A 20861-nucleotide genomic window follows, 5' to 3' on the forward strand; every position below is an offset into this window, starting at 1 on the left:
ATCCAATATACAAATCAGAATATAAAATTCCCAGAAGACTAGTCTTAGTCTGTGTTAAATCAGAGGGAGAATATTCCACCACCTGAGCTCCCCTCCCTGACATATTCAGTCCCCTTTCTAATCTTCAATTGGCAAAGTGAAGGCTGCAGCACGTGTGTGTGTTTGTGTATTTAGGGTGCCTGTGTGCAGGGGCAAATAGGGAAGGTTCTTTACTGAATGCTTTAAAACCCAGTTCTCTAATGTTAGAATCAAACTTGCACAAGCTGCCTTTATGCCAATGACCCTGCCCTTTCTGTTGCAAATTAATCATATTGTTGATAGCTTGAACCGTGACAGAACTTGAAACAGATTATATGGTTAAAACCTAGATCATCACTGAGTAATATCCCTAAACCTGGTATTATTCTTGAGCAGCAGGAAATAATCTAATTAAATGTTTAATATTAAAATACAAACCTGAAATATTAGGTATGCACCTTTGTAATTTAGTAATGTCCCACCTAAAAAAATACATATTATTCACCACAACAACATTTGTAAGTGTAAAAGGCAGATTTTATTTTTTAATGTGTGATGGGCGGGTCATGGAAAGACAATAGGTGGACAACCCGCGTCAGTGACTGGATCCCCAGAGACCACAAGCAACCGCTGGGCCGACTGAAAATGCACTGAACCGATCCAATCAAAAAACACTTTGGCCAGAAATGGAAAGAATGTGCTTGCAACAGAAAGGAATGGTGTAGTGTCAACTTGCATTCGTGAGGGGATGGATGAGGACAAGCCCAGATAAAGGCAACAAAGGTGAACATAGCTGTGATTGGAATGGGGACAGCATGATGGTTAGTGTCTGGCATATTAAAAAAACCCTCTGGTTAGATTTTCCAGGTCTTGGAGTGTCAGGGGGAGAAAAGATGTGTGCTAGCACTCACGGTAAAACTTCAGACACAATGGATCACAAATTAGAGCTGTTGAGAAATAGCAAAACAGTGCTAGAAATGATCTGCTAACATAGGCCAATGGCCATCAAGCTAGCAAAACACATCACAATCTACAGTAATCCAGACCTAATGCAAGTATTGCTTCTAGTTGCTAAAACGGTATAAAGAAAGCACTCGTTACAAAATTATTGATGCAAAAACTCAGACTGGAATGATAAATTATATACAAACCCCTAAAAACCAAAGTGAAACAGAACTCAACCCTTTTTCACTAATATACAATGTACTTCCTGAAGCATAGTACAGAATGCATTTCTGTGTCAAGTATTATTTTCCAAGAGTCATTATACATCCCTTCATTGTGTGCAATTCTCCTTTGTGTGTGTGTGAAGGAGATAATCAGAAGTGAATTTTATCAAGACAAAGTAGAAACATTAAGTACACAGTTACTATAGCGAACTATTTCCTCAAGGGAAGATACCTGTGGAGATTTTTTGAGCAATTACATTGATCATTAGGTTTAATTACTCCTAATGATTACAAATAGAGAGAATAGAAAACAAGTACTACTCTCGCAAAAGGCTAAGAGAGGGAAAAATATATGGAACTCTTCAAGTGTCTAGGGCTTGCGCAAAGAGTGTGGCCTTTATCTCAGACTGTGAGGGGCATGAAAAAGATTTCCATACACAGAAGGCCATCTACCAATGCTGCCATGCATGTAGTTCTGTAGTGCTCTGCATTTTCAACACTCAACCCTCTTCTAACTTGAAAACCCCTTTTCAGCACTAATTTAGGCTCACAGTGGGAAGATCCCCCTCACAGCCTGAGATAAAGGCCACACTGTTTGTGCAAGCCCTAGACACTTGAAGAGCTCCATAGATTTATCCCTCTACAAGCCTCTTGGGAGGGGAGTTCTTATTTACCAACACTGAGATATTTGAGGATAAGACCAGATGGCATGGAACAGAATTTGGCCCTGAATATTTCCAACAGGATTCTAAATAAATTAGTAAGTCTCAACACTAAAATAATTTTTAATTAACGTGGCTCTGTAATATCCTCACCCCATCACACAAGAAATACAATTTTGAAACAAAAATATTCAGTTTGTATAACTACTTTCTGTGCATTTATACAAATGGATATTTAATAGAATTCCAGTTTGCAGACATGCATTTATTTAAGATGTGTCACAACAACAGCAAATTAAAAACCAAGCTACAATATTTTAAATAAAAGGTGTTTACCATATGCTTGTAGTTATATTCACCACAGAAGCTTTGTGTTGCTTTCTGCATAATATAAAAAGTTCAAAATGTCATAGTACCTATTATTTACAATGTAGCTATTAATCTCTATAAAAATGGTGAGCAAAATGAACTGCAAAAGGATTACAACATGATTTTGTTCAGAAAACAAGCTGCCTCAGTTTACCTTCCTTATTATAAACTGAATTCTTATACACTATTTAAAAATAATTCACATTTTTAAAAAAATAGTAAAATACACGATTAACATTGATTTCTCAAGTGTAAGAAAATATGTTTAAATATATGTGGCTATTTGAAGTACAAAATATTGCTGTGTTTAAAGGATAACATGGTTATAAAACTACTATTGAGGGTTTACAAAAATACAAAACAATTTGCATTTGCTGAGTGCATAATTATACATTAGTGCAAACAAAAGCATATCTGAATTTAATAGATACAAGTCTCAAAGATTTGCAGAGGTACGTAAAACATGAAATCTTTTCAGTGTCATACGGATTGAGCCCAAATCTCTATTAATCCTTTCCAAGCGATCTTCCAAGGCTTCCTAAAGAAAACATTTGAAAAAGATAATACATTCAATACCATACAGTTACAAGCAATGGTCTTCTAAAATTAATATGTTGGTACTGTCCCCATTTTCCATCAGTGTCTTTTCTGATGCATTAACAGCTTTCCACTAACACCAGGACATTTGTCTACCTGAGTATGTACTCAGGCAGCTAGCCTGCACTGACGTCTGTGCTGCCACGTCTTCACTACTATTGCTCCTTGTGCTAGCTAGATTAAAGCCAGCATGCATGTGCCTACCTGAGCTACCACTATACCTTCATTTGTTGTGTAAATATACAGCAGAACCTCAGAGTTACGAACACCAGAGTTACAAACTGACCAGTCAACCACACACCTCATTTGGAACCAGAAGTACACAATCAGACAGACAGACAGACACACACACACACACACCTGCGTTAAACGTAAACTACTACAAAAGAAGGGAGGAAGCAGCCTTTTTCTTCTTCATAGTAAAGCTTCAAAACTGTATTACGTCAATGTTCACTTATAAACTTTTGGAAGAACAACCATAATGTTTTGTTCAGAGTTACGAACCACCTCCATTCCCGAGGTGCTCATAACTGAGGTTCTACTGTATTCTAACTCAGTGGTTTACAACCTGGGGTCCATGGACTATGTCTAAGGATTCTGTGAAAGGTTGTTGTTGCCATAGAACAGTGGTTTTCAACTTGTGGTCAGCAGAGCTGTGGGGGTCCATAGACTATGTCTAAGATTTCCAAAGGGGTCCACACCTTCATTCAAAATATTTAGGGGTCTACAAATGAAAAAAGGTTGAAAACCACTGCTCTAACTTACAACAACTTTACATATCAATAGTTCTAAGTGATTTTAACTGAATCTGATTTACACCCTATAATTTCTTAATTTGGTCCTAAGACATGACGATAACTGGCAAACAATTTCCATAAAAGCTAAAGATTCAAACCAATTCATGGGCAGCGTAGAGTGGTATGGAAAAGCTCCTGTTACAATCCACTAAACCAGGGGTTGGCAACCTTTCAGAAGTGGTGTGCCATCTTCATTTATTCACTCTAATTTAAGGTTTCACATGCCAGTAATACATTTTAATGTTTTCAGAAGGTCTCTTTCTATAAGTTTATAATGTATAACTAAACTATTGTTGTATGTAAAGTAAATAAGGTTTTAAAAATGTTTAAGAAGCTTCATTTAAAATTAAATTAAAGTAAAATGCAGAGCCCCGGACCAGTGGTCAGGACCCAGGCAGTGTGAGTGCCACTGAAAATCAGCTCGCGGGCCACCTTCAGCACGAGTGCCATAGGTTGCCTACCCCTGCACTAAACCACACCTTATTCTGTAGCAAAACAGAGAATACAGATTGAACTTCCAGTATTGGGAGATTAACTGAAAAAAGAGTCAGATACACAGAAATAAGTGTTTTCACCTGGTTTAATCTTGCTTGTAAGGTTGTTCTTCCCCCACTACTAGGTATTCGACTCAGTGCAGCCTCAATCTAGTAACACACAAAATATCGCAGTTGTAAATTCAAGAGCCAGTATAAACCTACCTAAACTTTAATCTGCAAGAAAGTCAGGGATAGGTTAGAGATATATGTGCAGTGTAGTTGTTTAGATATAGTATAACTATATAATATGTCCCATACTATGTAATTATATGTACCTCTGCCCACCCTCACAAACATCCCTTTGAAGAAGAGAGCACTCTAATTTGCTGCTAGATTGGTTTAATCCACAAACTTTTCATCTCTGAAAGGCTAGTTTAAATCTTGGCTTGTTGCAAAATAAATTCAACTCAGACCCTCTATCCCCATTTGTCTGCATCTCAATTGCAGAATATGACTTTGCTTAGAAGAGTCAAAGGACTGGAGTATCAGAAGTTTACTGTGCAAGGAAGATGATGCACCGTCAGAACAACTCTGGGAACTTTGAATTGGTTTGAGCCAGGCATAGTGCAGCTATATGGTTGTCTCACTAGCCTCTCTCTTATACAAATGCATTTATTCATAAATTTAGAAGAAAAATGGTTTTTACCTGTTGCTTTTCTTGTGTGAGTTCATCAAAAAGTCTCTCAGTTTCAGCCAATGTCTTAATTCTTGATGTATACTTGAAATCAGCATCATAAGGTACTACTGGTGGAGGAATACTTTGTTCATTTCTGTGTGGTATGTTCCTCTCTTCCCAAGCAGACGCCACAGTTCCCTTCTTCATTCCAGTGTGCAAAGATTCAGTGCAAGAACTATGTTTAACACAGCTGTCAATGCCTTTACCTGAATGTTGCCTTCCTATGAAAAGATGAAAGTGCTGTTTATTTTTTTAATTTTCCATTTATTTATTTATTTATATAATGTATTATACATAACAGAACATAAAGTGAACCATAGGAAAAGCAATGAATCACTGTGATTCTGCAGGACACAAACAGACAAAAGGCATGAAAATTCACACTTGAGGCTTTCACTACAAACTTACTAATGGATTTAATTATGCCTCATGATATTATCAGAATTATCTGAAGATGAAGCTAAACTTGGGAAGAAGTTATATAATATTGATTAGTTGCTGTTGATGACTGAAGACTTTAGTAATCTCAGATTTACAACAAAATAATTTACTACAATATTTAACCAGAATATTTAATATAGGTCATGAAAAATATTTCACTGTAGCTTCAGACTGCTCTTTATATTACAGTTAAAGAATTAAAAACATGATTGAATATTAAAAATATTAAAAATTTAAAATATAAAATATCATAAATTCAGTATTTTAATGAAAATGTGGTTAAAATAATGTTTTCATCCAACTATTTAAAACAATTAAATTAACTAGCTTTATTATTATAATTACCCTTCACTATTTGTATGCAACACTTAGTAACAGAACCTTCTCTAAGGATATTGAATACACACAATGACATGGTTCCTTGTAATATATATATTGCATAACTAAATTAGAAATTAGGAAATTTATTTCCTTTCTTATTTTTCAGTTGAATTATTTTTGTTATTCTATTGTTTGTGCATGTTTGAGTGTGTATAAAAATTAAATATTTACTGTAAGAATCGTAATTTTCTACTGCTACAAGCAATATTACTATTGCATTTATTTATTGCAAAATAAAAGATAGAGCTTTATTAGAAAAATGTCATGATTCCTCTTATCTAGTCGGTGGAAGCTATGTAGAGGGAAAAAAAAGAGTTCCCTTTAGGAGAATGAAGAGAAAAAAAAAATCATAATTCTGCCCAATCTGACAAATTACCTTCTATATCATCTAGTGAAAGAAACTGGAGTCGTTTTCTTGGATTGCTATGTTGTAATGTAGAGGTAGGAGCAGTTTCCAAATCATCCAGAAGTATATTGAATCTACAGAATGACGAGGGGAGGGGTGTAGAAGAGACAACTACTTGTTAGAAATACCTATTATAAAGGATCGTTTATCTTTTTATACTTTTACATATTAAAAACAATTTCCTCTTCAATGGAAAATGTAATATCTCTGGATTCTCCTAATTACAACTCCACCTTCAGGTTCTTTGGTTTCCATATATCAAAGGCCTTGAAACATGCAACCTATTTCTTTCTAAAGGAAGAGGCCTGACTCCCATTCTCAAGAGCACTTTAATGTTACACTTAAGAATGATGCTGAACTTTCCTTTTCCTCCATCTTACGTATGCCTGCCCTTTACCCCACCTCCAGAATCAGAATGCTGCCTCTGCAGCTCTGCCAAACAGGATATCCAGCGAAATATGAAGAAAACCCTTTGTTTCAGTAGTAAGTTTAGTCTCCACACAAGTTTCTATGGGGGAGTGAAAAAGAGCTCTAAGGGCTTACTTTTTTTTACCCATTCTTTAAGGCATCACTTGTATCCCTGCATACTGACCCAGATTTACTCTGTGTTGACATAGGACAATGCCTCTACAGTCTTTTCCCTGTCAATATTATTCCATCAAATACGATATACCTAACACATCACCTTGGTGAATACTAACTGGGGTTTCCAAGGTTATTCTTGCTCTATTTCAAAAAGCAAACTTGACTTCAGATATATGTCCCAATCATGCAAACCCTTACTTAAGTGACCAGGCCTCTCTCATATGCATATTTGAGAGAACTACTGCCATGAGTAGGAACTATTTATAAAACTATGGGTATGCTGGATCAAGCCCGTAAATTGTGTAACTACTATCAGAAAATAAACCCCACTCCAAAATTAATATTTACAAATATGTACCTAGTCATTGTGTTTTCGTTTTTGCCAACCAAGTGGCTAAATCCTGGAGACAGGTTTTCTTTTGGAGATCGTTTTGGGCTGTATGTCACTGACACTGGTGCCAACATTATTTCTCTTCCTGCTGCAGAGAAGAAAAGATTTGAGTGCCTAACACTTTTTCTATTTAAATAGTTTTTCTTAATACAATTTGATCCCAAGTCTTAAAGAATTATTTTCAAAGTTCTCCATGAGGTTCTGTCCATTTAAATCATATAAAGTATGTGTCACACACTGACAAATGATAGTAAGGTTACAGCTTTCACATATTCTGTAACTCATGTACGCAATCCTTTTTTCAGAAAATCCATGATAACAGTGTGAGAATCCTAACTTTTAAATTTCCTACCTTCAGCTGTTTGTAACACAACCCTACGTTATTTAAATACTTCAAAATGCAGTGTATCAGAGGAGTAGCCGTGTTAGTCTGGATCTCTTCTAGCAGTTGAGGTGCTTAGCAGTTTCTCCTCCCTTGGTGTTCACACCTCAACTGCTAGAAGAGGGCCTCATCCTCCCTCATTGAACTAACCTCGTTATGTCTAGACTGATTCTTGCCAGCATATTTATACCTGCCTCTGGAAATTTCCACTACATGCATCCGACGAAGTGGGTATTCACCCACGAAAGCTCATGCTCCAATACGTCTGTTAGTCTATAAGGTGCCACAGGACTCTGTCACTTTTTGAAGTGACATAATAACCCTGTATACAAAAATGCTTACTTGGAATGTTTGCCTTCCTGTTTGAAGGTGGGAGGGATGATGACCTCTGCCCACTAGGTGAGCTATATCTTTTTGGTCTTTGTTGATCTCTGCATTTCTCTGGGGACCGATTGGCACTAAAAGTGCTTTCATTAAATCCAACAGTTTGACGTCTATGTGATGTTTCTGTAAAAAACAAACAAACACATAAAAATTAATATTTATATTACACAGGATATTGAGGATTCTCCTTCACTCAGTCCCCATGTAACCTACTGTACTCAAACCTGTACTTGTTCCATCTCAGCTGTTTCCCATGTCAGTAGGTTTGTGTTATACTAACCAGCTGTACATGCTCAAGTCCTATCCCCACTAGAAATTGAGCAATATTTGACAGTCATTGAAGTAAGATGTTAACCTGACCTATGAGGAGAGCTGTTCTGCAGCACAGATATAGAGGAGAAGAACTGAGTTTAAAGTGAAGGTAAACAGGACAAATCTGAGCTAGTGAGAAATAGCACAGGCTTAACAGAAACGGGAGACTGAAAGCAGGGCAGCACAAGTATCTTGAGAGACAGGAGTTAGAACAGAACCTAAGTTTTCAAACCTAGGTGCTTGAATTTAGGCTCCTAAATCCATATTTTTAGCGCCTGAGTAATAAAGGCCTGACGCAAAGAGCTACTGAGCACCTGCAACTCCAGCACCATAGAGGAAGAGATTAAGTCTACTCAGTCATATAATACACGCCAGCTTTCATGCCAACATTTAGACGTTACACTACAACAAAACAAATGTAGGTGCAAAGACAGCAGGAATTTTGTTAATACTCAGTGTATATAAATTTCCGCTACAGAAAGGACACTGAACTAGATGAACTAATATGATGCTATAGAGAATTTCTTGCATTCCTATTATTTTAAACAAGTCAGCTAGCTTTATTATTTCAGGTTTTGTTAGGCAAACTACAGAGCATTGTTTTAGGATACATGAAGACTCTTTGCAAAGCTATTAACTATTTTTACCCTGTCACCTAAGTCAGGCTAATTCTAATCCTTGAAAACAAAGGGGAGAGAAACAAAAAAACCCATGTGATTTAGAGGATGCAAGTCAAGACAAATCCAAGAATATAAATAAATTTACTAGTTGAAGTGTCTTCTTTTTCTGTCTGTGTGCCCCAACTTTTAAATGCTTTTCCCTCTTCAAGTTCTTTAAAGGCTTTCATGATTGGTGTGTCTGGTACCTCATTTTCTTTTTTTGCCATTACATTTGTTGAAGAGTCTTCTAGTGAAGGGTCCTTTTCAGGAGGAGAATGGTGCCTTAAATAATATATGAAAGCAGCATATGAGGAACCAAGATTTTAGACGGTAAATAGGCTATCCAAATGTCAACCGAGAGTTACACTCGCATAGAAATGAATTTAATACTTTACGGTTTATTGGTACAAAGTATTGTGTCATCTTACAACAATCCAAATGGAAATTCTTATAATGTTCTTTATTTCATCCAGAAACCTCTGACTTCTAAAATATTAGTTACAGGATGATGTGAACCCCCAAATCTGAGCAGTAGTGGAAATGAGTGAAGTCTAGTGAGCTAGAATTTTTCAAACATCAACTCTGTAAAATCTTAAAATCAAATCTACCCTGACAGAGACTGAGGAAGGAACAAGGCAAACTACTAAAGAGACAGAGTGACATCCTCATCAAAACTGAAGTCTGCAGAACCAGCAGAGGTGCAACCAACCTTGCCAGTGCAATTCTAACCGAGAACTCCTTTGCTGACCAAGGAACTGAAGTGGAATACTTCAGAGGGCATAAAGGCAATGGCAGTTGGTCAGTGAAAAAGACATATCTATGAGGTCTCTTCAAGGGCAAAAGACCTTTGAGAGCTAAGAAAGTCCCTGCCTGTTTCACACTAGATTAGAAGGTTCTTTCAAAACATGCACAGCACTTCAGGCAATGGATAAATACTTTAGACTTTAGTAAATAAATACAAGCACAAAACTCAACAGTCAATTGTAGAGAAAATTATTTCTAAAATCAGAAATTGCATAGATATTTCTTAGATTACAACTGCTCTGATTCTCCACTACATCAGAGTGGAGGGTGGTGGTTACAGGAAGCTATCTTACCTAGAAGGAATGTAGGTTTCCTCCAGTCTATTATCCATAATGTTCTCTTGATTTTCTAAAGGTTGGCCTGTGAAGATTGAATACTCTGCTCCTGGTATCAACCACTTCCGTCTGTTTACATCAGAAGCTGTCAGCTTGCTATTGGAGTGAAAAGCTTCAGGATTATGGAATGCTTAAAGTTTTGGGTTTTAAAATTAAAAAAAAAATAGCACTTATACTAGCCAGAGAGAGAAAGCACCTTACATTCCAACACAGAATTACAAATTTGTAAATATTTGGAGCAATAAGTACCTTTTAAAAAAGTGAGTGTTTTAATTAAAAGAACACACACTCAGATTTCAGTGATTATTTATAATGTATTTTTAGAAGGCAGTATTTTCCACAGATCTATACTTCCATACAGAAACACTTGCTTTTCTGACTTCAAATGCCAGATACCAAGTTGGCTTCTTCGCAAAGACTTTGAATGAATTATACAAAACTAAGATATAATTGTACCTAAGGTTAAGATGTTGGTTTAAAGCCTCCAACTCTTTTTGTCTCATCCTATATATTTCTTAAAAAGAAAGAAAGAGCACAACTGATAATACAGAGGAGTGATGAATATAGAGGCCATCAACTATTTTCAATTGAAAAACTACAGATTAGAAATACCAAAAAAAGTGATTTTATATATAGATTCACTAAAAAGTACACACAAATTAGAATAACAGTGCATCATTCACACAATACCAAGAACAACAATTATATTTCTTTAAATCTATCCTGTTGTTTGTTTAAATGGAATGATGCTCTCTCTGTGTGTGGTATCAGTTTATAAGGTCTGATTTCATCCCCATTTTTACTGTGGCTTCAGCAAATTGCACCTCTTCCCTATACCAGTGGGGGCAAATCTGTCTCAAAGTTTAAGTCTTTCAATTTTTCCTATTTTGGAGGCATTTTTCCTATTTTCTAGCTATTCAACTAGTCCTCAACAGAAACTATCCCTCTCAGTTGCTAATTGGTACATTTCTGAAGTTCCTTAATAGAAGGTAAAACTTTTGAGGCATGCTTTATACATCAAAGGAGCAAAGCAGGGACACCCCAGTTTTGCCCCTCTTCTAGCAACATTTACACTCTTATTTCCACATAATTTAAGTGACACTTGTAAAAGTTTATTTTAAAAAATTAAAAAAAAGTCACATACACCTTTCTGATTCAAAGTATTAAAGGTACAATGACATGGAGCCTTTACAGTCCAGTTGCAGATTCAGATCTTATACTTCCTACTGTGTACTTTACTCACAAGGGTAATCTCTACTCATTTAAGTAATCCCAGTGAAGTAATTGAAACCACTTATGAGAATAAGGATTGTACAAGTAAAGCTTGCAAAACTGGACGCCCATATTTTTTGTTCCATCTTTTAATTATTTCCTGGCATATAATATGCTGGATTATGTAATATGTCTTTCAACTGCTACAGTCTACCGTTAGATAACCCATTTTTAGCCAAAACAGAAAAACTGCTCAATAAAACACATCACCCACCTTTTCACATGATAGAATATTCACTTACTTGGCATGAGATGTTCTTAAATGACTTTCAGTAATATGACGGAGTTTCAACATATTTTCATGTTCTACCTGCTTGATCTGAGCTTCGAGTTTTGAAATTGTTCTAATGCAGAAGTAATGAAGACATATTACAAGGAGGTTTAAAAGAAGTTTAAAATAGTGTTGTTAGATCTTATACAATATTAAAATATAGAGATTTTTTAATATATGTCCTTGGTGGAAGAAGCGTAACCAGTATGTAAAGATACTTCATTGTATCTGATTCCAAGCTCTGTCAAATCAGAAGTTAAACATCGATGGAGGGCAAGAAAAAAATATGTTGCTGTGGAATAATTCCATCGAAGTGTAAAACCATTTCAAAATACTAATACGGTTACATGGGTTCTATCTGAATGAAGTCTATTTTTTAAAATTAGCTTCACCAAAAGGAAGAAAAAAAACCTCTTTTCCTCCTTGAAAAGGTGGATTTCTGTAAAAAGCTCCCCCCTTCTGGATTTAATGGGCTGATCTTCATCTCACATGTCACTCAGGCAACTCACCCAGCCTGCTGTTCAGACTTTTCACATCATAACTCTCCCCTCCCTCACCACAGAGTAGCCCACACCTTCGATTAATCAAACCTTAGCAAGAATTCTGTTAAACCTGCAATCAGAATTAAAGTGAAAAACCCCAAACCTGGTGGGCTTCTAGACTGGGGGACTGTAACAGAGACATGCCCAAGCAGGTATATCACCTCTGTGTCCAACCATTTCTCAATATTTCATCGAAGAGGTTGTGTGTGGTCTCTGCTGAAACCTAGGAACCAGCTGATTGTCATGGTTACTGTGAGATGTTTGTAAGGGACATAATTTAAGAGATATGTAAAATGCAGAATATTAGGTTTCAAAACTGTTGACCTTGTCACCTGAGGCGAGGCAGGTCTCAGAGCTAACTCAATCAACATTGGGAACAATAGACATCTGTGAAGCCAGCCTATGGTTACTATCTGGACCACCTGCAGGCTTGAGGAGTTAAAGACAAAAGAACTCCAGGAAACGTCTCTGAATAAGGGAATCCCCTGGGGAAAGGGCACAGGATTTGTTCTATTACAGAGGAGATACTCTGCCAGCAGAAGTGGGGGTTGTCTCATTAAAGGTGGATCATAGCTTTCTGAACTGGACAAACGTGGCAAAGACTGACCACTGAGTGAGAAATACCGTATTAGACAGGAAAGTAACTTGTTAATAATTATAAACTATAGATTTTGTATATGTTTTTCTTTTACTTGTATCCTTATGTTTCCAAACCTTTATACTTGCTTTTATTTGAATCTCTATCTCAAACTCTGTTAAATAAAATTCAGTTTGGTTTTACATCTAAGTCCTTTGTGCTAAGGAGAATGGTGAATTGAGGTGCACTGCTTCCATGGAGGCCGTGGATCAGTGTTGACTGTGGGTTTCCAGTCAATAAAGGGTTGGGCACTCAAGTATATCAAAGTGGGGTGTGTGAAATTGCTAGCTTGCATTGGGAGAGGGGCTTGTAGAGCCCACAGCAGAAGGCTTGTGTTGCCAACAGCCAGTAGTTGGGGGGGCTTTCCCAAAATCTAGGGCAGGGGTGGCCAACCTGTGGCTCCGAAGCCGCATGTGGCTCTTCAGAAGTTAATATGCGGCTCCTCCAATAGGCGCTGAGTCTGGTCTGGAGCTACAGATGCCAACTTTCCAATGTGCCGGAGGGTGCTCACTGCTCAACCCTTGGCTCTGCACCAGGCCCTGACTCCACTTCCCCCCTTCCCCCAAGGTCCCCACCCCTTCCTGCCCCCTTCCCCGAGCCTGCCACACCCTCGCTCCACCCCCTTCCGCCACCACAGCCTCCCGCACACTGTGAAACAGCTGATCACAGCGAGTGGAAGGTATGGGGAGGGAGGGGGAGGCGCTGATCGTTGGGGCTGCAGGCGGGCAGGAGACATGGGGCGGGGAATGGGATCTGATGGAGGGGCTGCTGACGTATTACAGTGGCTCTTTGGCAATGACATTGGTAAATTCTGACTCCTTCTCAAGCTCAGATTGGCCACCCCTGATCTAGGGGGCAAAGACAAGGCTTTCTCATGCTATAAGAAGGTGGTAGTGATTCACCTCAAGTAATCCTGAAAATGTCCCTGGGATCTATCACAGAAATACAGTTTTCAGATAGGAAAATAAAAATATCCTTTTCCATTTAGGTTACCCTCAATCTGAAATGGTCTATGCCCCAGCAGTTCACAGAACCAGATAAGAGAAACAGACAATGCAAAAGAAATACTAGACTGAACTGCCTCTGACTCCTGCTCTCAGAACATAGCATACAAGTATGGCAAAGGCACCTCAATCTTCACAACAATGCCTTAAAAAAAAAATGTAGATAGATGCCAGGTAAATGACCAGTAAGTTTCTTTTAGACAGGTGGACACCATGTCAGCTTGGGATGTCTCTACACCCTTTCTGGTCTTAAACTCTCAAATGCTTTAATGTGTACTTTCTTGATTCAGGAGTAAATTCAAAGCCTAAGCAGGAGGCCTTCTTCCCCCCCCCCCCATCCTTTTTTTTTTGAACCCAGAACAAAATAAATAAGGATTTTGGCTTCCTAAAAACCCGTGAATTATACAAATATATAAAAGGGCCAGGACAACACCCAAAATGGTCCCAAATTCCTCTCTTTGGCTAGACTGGCTTTAGACAAAGCAATGGAAGTTTAATGGCTTAGTAACAATGAAATCTAGAATTGATTAGGAAATTAAACTGGTGACCATCCTAAGAGTAACACTGTGAAAAACAACAAACAAAAATGTACATGAAAAATTGTAATTTCCCCATCTCTCCTGATCTTTCTGACTTATGAACAGCGAGACTCCAGATGCTCAGATGAACATGGGGAGGGAAGGGATGACAGCACATACCCACAAAAGAGAAACACAGTGAGTCATATACCAAGAGAAGTCAGATCAAAGAAATCCTGTGCGGCCTATACTAGAGCTTTCCCAGAGTAAAGTCCCTCTTCCCCTGCTGGCCGCCCTGAATGCTCTGTTTAGCAGGCTTGCAAGGGAACTGTTGCGAAATACGAGACAAAGACTTTCAACAGTCTGTAGCCATGCACAATACTGGCTGGACTTTGGCCCTGACATTCATCCCTTGATGGTCATGAGTCCTGCCTGATGCATATCCAGAAAGTGTAAATTCAATGGATTGCAGTTCTATCAGCCAGGAGAGAGGTCTAGATAGCAGGAGGGACAGCCATAGGATGTATTATTCCTGCTCTATACATGGAACACCTTCCCGTCCTTTATTTGTGCCTAGGTGCCATAATTTTGAACAGCAAATTCCTGTCAACATCCACATTCCTGAAAACCAGATCAAAGACTGGTTAGCTGAAGATGAGGGCTTTTGAGGAGAGAACTCTGGCATGAAAAGCTTGACCAGTGGATTGGCTGAACTGAATGACAACAGAAAGAGGAGACGCAACCCATTCATTCTAGATTGGGAGGAGGTCCTGATGAGGAAAAAAATGTTTAAAGTGTTGTAAAATAAGTAGGCTCTTATAATTTGTGCAACGTAACATAAAATTATTCAATATCTGTACAAAGATGCTTCATTAATTTTTACAAATTGCAACTGGATCTAAAAATCTGCAATAATTTTAATTATCAAGGATTAAATGCTAAATGCATTAAAGCTAGATTCACATTATTAAGATAGTACTAAGATGCTTTCACATTTTACCTTTTCAAATCAGAAATCTGGGTGTTTGCATCAACCAATTTATTTTCAGTTGCATTCAATGTATCCTGTAAAATACACAAAGAAAAAAGTAACAAGTGTAGACACTCTATAAGGGAAAAAATGAGTAACTTCATCTATATCGAAAAATTACAATTTGTATCACCTTTTTATTTGAAAGGGAGTTATGTTAAAACAAAATCCTTAGACTTCAATTTGACTTTGCAATACTCTTGTTGCCTAGGATTAGAATATCATATAAACAATAAGATTTCCTTCTTCATCTGATGTACTATGAACTCCATGTTCTTCCTCCTTCTGTGACATGGCAAACATACTAGAAAGCCATTTGTTAAAATATATGGATTCATCCCTGTAATCCTTTTTTAAATACTTAAAATATTCAATTAATATGTATTTCTGTGCCATGGTGATATATCTGGGCCTAATACTGTGGCCATTCAAACTTTTCCCTGCCTTTCGTTCCCTTGATTCAAATATTATCCTCTCACTTATAGTTGGATATCTGGACATTCCAATACTGTCACTCCTTTAAATATATATATTAAAATGATACAAAGATTTGTACTCAACAGTTTTTAAATAAAATTAATCCATGCCTACTTACCTTTACTCTTTCATGTTCTTTTCCAAGGGATTCATATTCTCCCAGAAGCTAAAAGAAAAGAAAACTGCAAGTAGTAAAATTAAAACATAATGGAAAACTAAACTCTTCTAATCTGATATGCATTTTAATTTCTTTTTAAAAGTTATTGACCTAAAGCAAAAGTCCAATTACGAAAACTAAGTTTAAGCCTTTTAGCTACAAGCAAAATAAGAATTGTAGCATATTTGCTCCCTTACACTATGCTAAGGCTAGACTGTATATTTCTGATTGTAAATGTAAGGTGCAGACACATAAGGAAATTGTGACTTAAGAGAGTTAAACTTCTCTCCTTGGCCCATTTGCTCCGGTGGTTTAGTACACCAGTTTGCTATTGGTCTATGTCCGTAGCAGACTATTTCATCCTCTGTGCCAGTGCAGCTGATGTGGGTGGCACACTGGAGGGATAAGCCAACCATTACTTGGCTGCCCACACCAGCCCACCTGCACACGAGCGGAGGGGAAGTAGAAGTTGCATGAAGACTGTTTTCCTTCCAACGCTGGGCCCCAGCAAGAGCATACAGAAGTAAGGAGGCACTTTATATCCCCTGACCCTCTGTTTCAATTCATTGTCCCTTGCACTATCTTGATTATTAAGATTTAAATGTAGAAATTATTCGAACTGATGAATAGTTTACTAGAGGCAAAAAGTTGAAAACATACTGCCAAATCAGCTATGCCTGAACTTTAGGGTTTGTTAAATGTTTGTTTTATGAAGCTTTACGATCTATTGCAAATTTACACACACACACACACACACACACACACACACACACACGATTTCTTAATACACATAGTCCCCTGGAGTATTTGCAATCCAGATAATGTAATAAAACTGACTAAAGGCTGAATAAAAATGAAAAATCTTTTTAATGTAAACTGAACAAAATTAATGTGGAAGGAATTATGGGCCAGATCCTGCAGACCCAGGAGCTTATCTATGGGAATCAGAGTTTGCAGGATGTGGATCCACGTAATTTAACATAGAGCAATCTTCTGACTACAACCACCATCCTGCATGCTATTTTGCACAGAGGCACCTCTGCCTACCTATGGAGCTGCATTAAAGTCAATGGGGCTATGCACAAATGCAGTGTTACAGAACAATTTGCAAGTTTGGGACCAACAACACATGAAAAATATTTAATATAGTTCTCCTCATTCACAACGGGTGAAAAGTCACCACTGAGCAGGACGCTTGCAAGAACATCTACACCATTTAAGACATATTTAAGCCCTTGGATCCAGTGCTTTGCTGAGCTGAAGCTTTAAAAAGAGTTTGAGAGGTGTCTTTCACCCTAGAAGAGTATTGCTGAACAATATAAAGAAATGATTTTTGGGAGTGGTTCTTAATGAATTAATGTTTATTGATCAATATAGTTGTCTCTATTCAAGAGTTAGCCCTTTTTATTGCTGACAGCTATTTTGGTTTTCAATTCACTTTTTTCTTCCAATTCCCAATGGCAGAAATCCTTTTAAATATTCGGGGCATAAACAGAACACAAACTGGATAAGTCCAGAAAGTCAGATTTTCCCTAGTAGGCTTTATTTCTAAAATACTGGCAATCCTTTTTGTTTGCACAAATAACGTTAACAGTTTGTTGACTTGTCTAATAATCCTTGTGTGCTTTAGCATTATCCTGCTTGGAGTATGTTCGATTTTTCTAAAATGAATTTTATTAAAAATACAAAATATAAAAACTTCTTATAAAAGAAATGTCAAGAAAGTAATCAGAAAAAACCACTGAAGAGATAAAAGGAAACAAAAACTACTTACCCACCAAAGATGGGATTTTCAAAGGTGCTTAATACTGGCTTTGCTCTGCTTCCAGTGAAGTCAATGGTCAAATTTCCCACTGACTTTGAAAGGGAAATATTTTGGCCAACACAGAGCACTTTTCAGAATCCCATCCTAAAAAGGGAGCTAAGGCTCCCAATATGTTTTTACACTGCTAACATCCATTATGTAAATTTTAATGTTAATTTTAAAATTAATATTAATATCAAATATTTAATATTAATTTGGAAAAATTAAGATTTAATTATTACTTTATATTAAAATTAAAGTCAGAAAGCAAGGTTCTATTAATTTGGTCTGCAGTCGGACAGAAAATCTGAACAAACCACAAAGAGTTACAATACAAAACATCAGCTCATCCCCAGTGAATTTAAAAAAAAAAATCAATGAGAAACTTATTCTAAAATTAGTTCAGAAAATGTTACCTTACCAGACACACAGATGGTAAGCTAAGCTAGCACCACTATTTGACTGCTGGAGACAGAAAAGAAACTGAGTAGGCAGAGTCTTTAGAGATCTGTCTCCCTGCTGTTGCAAAACAACACCTAGCCATCTGGACTTGAAGGGTATAAATAATACTTAATTTCTCTATAATGTCAGTAAAATGATCTAACAGTTTAAAAAGTAATAAAAATACATGATGAGTTATACTATACATATTCTTTTAGTATGTACAATAATAAGAAAATGCAATCAAATCTGCACTAGTGACCAATTTGAGTAAACAATTTGGTCTCAAATAACAATTTTAAAAGATCTATTATATTTCTAGTATAATCTAGTTCAGCCTTTATTTAACTGCCATCTCCACAGGACTGAATTTTCCTGGTTCCTTGGCTGGTCACTTAAGGTTCTGCTACAGTAAATTTTGAGCATTATTCCAAAGGCATCTAGGACTTTTACAGTTCATGGAATATTGTGCAGTTGTAAACCATTATTAATTATTTTCTCACTTACATCTTGAAGCATTTTATTTTCTTCCTTTAACCTGGCATCTTTATTATTTGAGAGCTTATAAGCCTGTTCAAATGCTTCTTCTAGATCCTTAAGCCTAGATTTTAGTCGGCTGATAGTGTTATCCTTCTCTTTATGACTTGTGCGCATTTCTTCAATACGTTCTTGCAAAACTTTGGAAGTATTACTGACTGCATAAAAGCGTTCTCTCCAATCTGTCTACAAAACAAAAACAAGGTTCATTAAAACATTTACCTAACCGATTTTGTCTCTAAATATTAAAGTTATAATCTTAAATCTTACAAGGATAGAAAGCAGAAGTTAATTTTTAATAATGTACAGAAACTGAAAAAAGTTTAAGCTACTTTCTTTAGTGCAATGCATTAGACTAAAAAAATAAGATTCAAGAAAAGAAACCCAATTTCCTGTTCTTTAGCAAGGAACCGGTTTGCTGTATAGCCATGAAAGAACAGGCCCAGGCCTAGCAGGAAAGCTGAAGGTCATGAAAGGAGGATTTGTATATTTTGGCCCAACTGTGCCTTTACAACCTAGAGTAGGGTAGATATAGGGATAGTTCTTTTTGCCTCACTACACAAGGAATTTGCCTGATCACCCATGTGTAAAATAAGAAAAGGAAGTAATGATTTTGCCTCCCACCCTCTTTTTTTTTTTTTTTTTGGAGAGAGAGAGAGAGAGAAAATCAGAAACATGTTTAATATTTTATTGGTGAACTTTAGTTCTCGCTAAAATTGGAAGGAAGGTGGGCGGGATAGGGTTATTTACAAATAATAAAGTTTAAACATTTACAGAGGAATGATGCTCAAAAGATGGGGATTTTGTAGATCAAGAGGTTCTAAAGGTGCAGAACTTAGTATCTATGCCAATATGAGCTGGCTGTTCATATTATGTGATATTGGTTGAGGCTGACATAAAAAAATATATAGATTAAATTGATAGTTAACAGTTGCATACTCTTACCTTTTCACTTAACAACTTTAATCCATGTTACCTACAATATATACTTACCACTTGCATTTCTAGCATATTATTCTTATTTTCAAGGGTTCTCATGCGAGTACTAGCTTCATTGAGAGCAGCATCTAACTCGTCACACCTAGAGGCATAAATTTTTTTTAAATTACCAAAGAATGTATACAATAAAAACCCCTTTCCCTTATAGTCACAAACAAAAACAAATATTACCTATCAACAAGATTTTGATTGATTTTCTTCAGCTCTTCAGATGAAGCAGTTTTATGGCTTTCCTCAAGTTGTTGTTTTAAGCTATGGATCTCGGAGTCATAATAAGCTCGTAGATCAGCTATGTGTCGGGCATGTTTTTTCCTCAAGTTCTGCCTAATCCTAATTTTAAAATTAAGAACAAAAAATTATTGTTTTTTCCACATTATGGAATGTAAATCTTACCCTAGTCCACATTACCATCCACTGGCAACCTAACATTAAAACCATTGCCATATTTATTACTACATAGACTCTCTCACACAGGACTAGCTACTGCTCCTATTGAGGTCAATGGAGAAAGCTGGTTTTACTGATGCAGGATCAAGCTCTCAGTGCTTGTATATATGTAGATATATATATAGTAACAAATTCAAGGCTTTTCTTCTCTCTGCCTGCACAGACCAATAGAAGATATGCATGCTAAATTAAAGTGGTGGGGGGAGACAGAGGAAAACTCCAAAACTACCACCAAGATATGATCCCTTAGAAAAGCCACACACATCTTATATAGACTGGGTCTGCTGGTCTTTGGGGAAAGCAATATAGCTTAAACAGAGGGAGTGAAGGGATATTTGCTTTTCATTGGATAGTATGGCTCTTTGCTTCTTTTAGCAGGGCGGCACAAATAAGAATACATATACATTTTATCCCTTGAAATGTTTTATACATACTAATTCTCACATTCACTCTGTGAAATAGGTATCATCATCGCCATTTCATAAATGGTGACAGAGGCACAGAGACATTAGCAGTCATGTTACCTCCTGTGCAAGCTGTTTAATGTTGTGCATGGGATGAGGTGACAGGGTTCTAATGGCTCTCACACCCAGTAGCATGATGTTGGACAAGTCACTTCACCTCTCTGAACCTCAGTTTTTCCTCGTCTGTAAAATGAGGATAATAGTTCAAAAAAGAACTAGATAAATTCATGGAGGATAGGTCCATCAATGACTATAAGCCTGGATGGGAGAGGCATGGTGTCCCTAGCCTCTGTTTGCCAGAAGCTGGGAATGGGTGACAAGGAATGGATCACTTGATGATTACCTGTTCTGTTCATT

At 37.0% G+C, this 20861-nt stretch overlaps 1 protein-coding gene across 6 annotated transcripts in view; it reads right to left on the bottom strand.

Annotated features, from left to right (window-relative positions):
• Window positions 1–1831: 1831 nt before the first annotated feature.
• Window positions 1832–20861, bottom strand: part of MPHOSPH9 (M-phase phosphoprotein 9) — a 46600-nt gene continuing 27570 nt past the window's right edge. For 3 of the 6 annotated variants that reach the window (XM_044990204.1, XM_044990203.1, XM_044990206.1), the window contains 14 exons: window positions 19765–19923; window positions 19588–19675; window positions 18565–18780; window positions 15774–15821; window positions 15149–15213; window positions 11419–11520; window positions 9863–10000; window positions 8872–9047; window positions 7753–7917; window positions 6996–7116; window positions 6023–6126; window positions 4795–5045; window positions 4188–4256; window positions 1836–2756 (listed from right to left, as the gene is read on the bottom strand). In XM_044990204.1, coding sequence (XP_044846139.1) covers window positions 2655–2756; window positions 4188–4256; window positions 4795–5045; window positions 6023–6126; window positions 6996–7116; window positions 7753–7917; window positions 8872–9047; window positions 9863–10000; window positions 11419–11520; window positions 15149–15213; window positions 15774–15821; window positions 18565–18780; window positions 19588–19675; window positions 19765–19923 — 1804 coding nt within the window. In that variant the 3' untranslated portion in view covers window positions 1836–2654. Of the gene's footprint in view, window positions 2757–4187; window positions 4257–4794; window positions 5046–6022; window positions 6127–6995; window positions 7117–7752; window positions 7918–8871; window positions 9048–9862; window positions 10001–11418; window positions 11521–15148; window positions 15214–15773; window positions 15822–18564; window positions 18781–19587; window positions 19676–19764; window positions 19924–20861 lie in introns of all 6 variants that reach the window. The other 3 variants (XM_044990205.1, XM_044990207.1, XM_044990208.1) reach the window with 3 other exon arrangements.

The sequence above is a fragment of the Mauremys mutica genome, chromosome 16 (genome assembly GCF_020497125.1).
Source record: "Mauremys mutica isolate MM-2020 ecotype Southern chromosome 16, ASM2049712v1, whole genome shotgun sequence".
In the NCBI taxonomy this organism is placed as follows: domain Eukaryota; kingdom Metazoa; phylum Chordata; order Testudines; family Geoemydidae; genus Mauremys; species Mauremys mutica.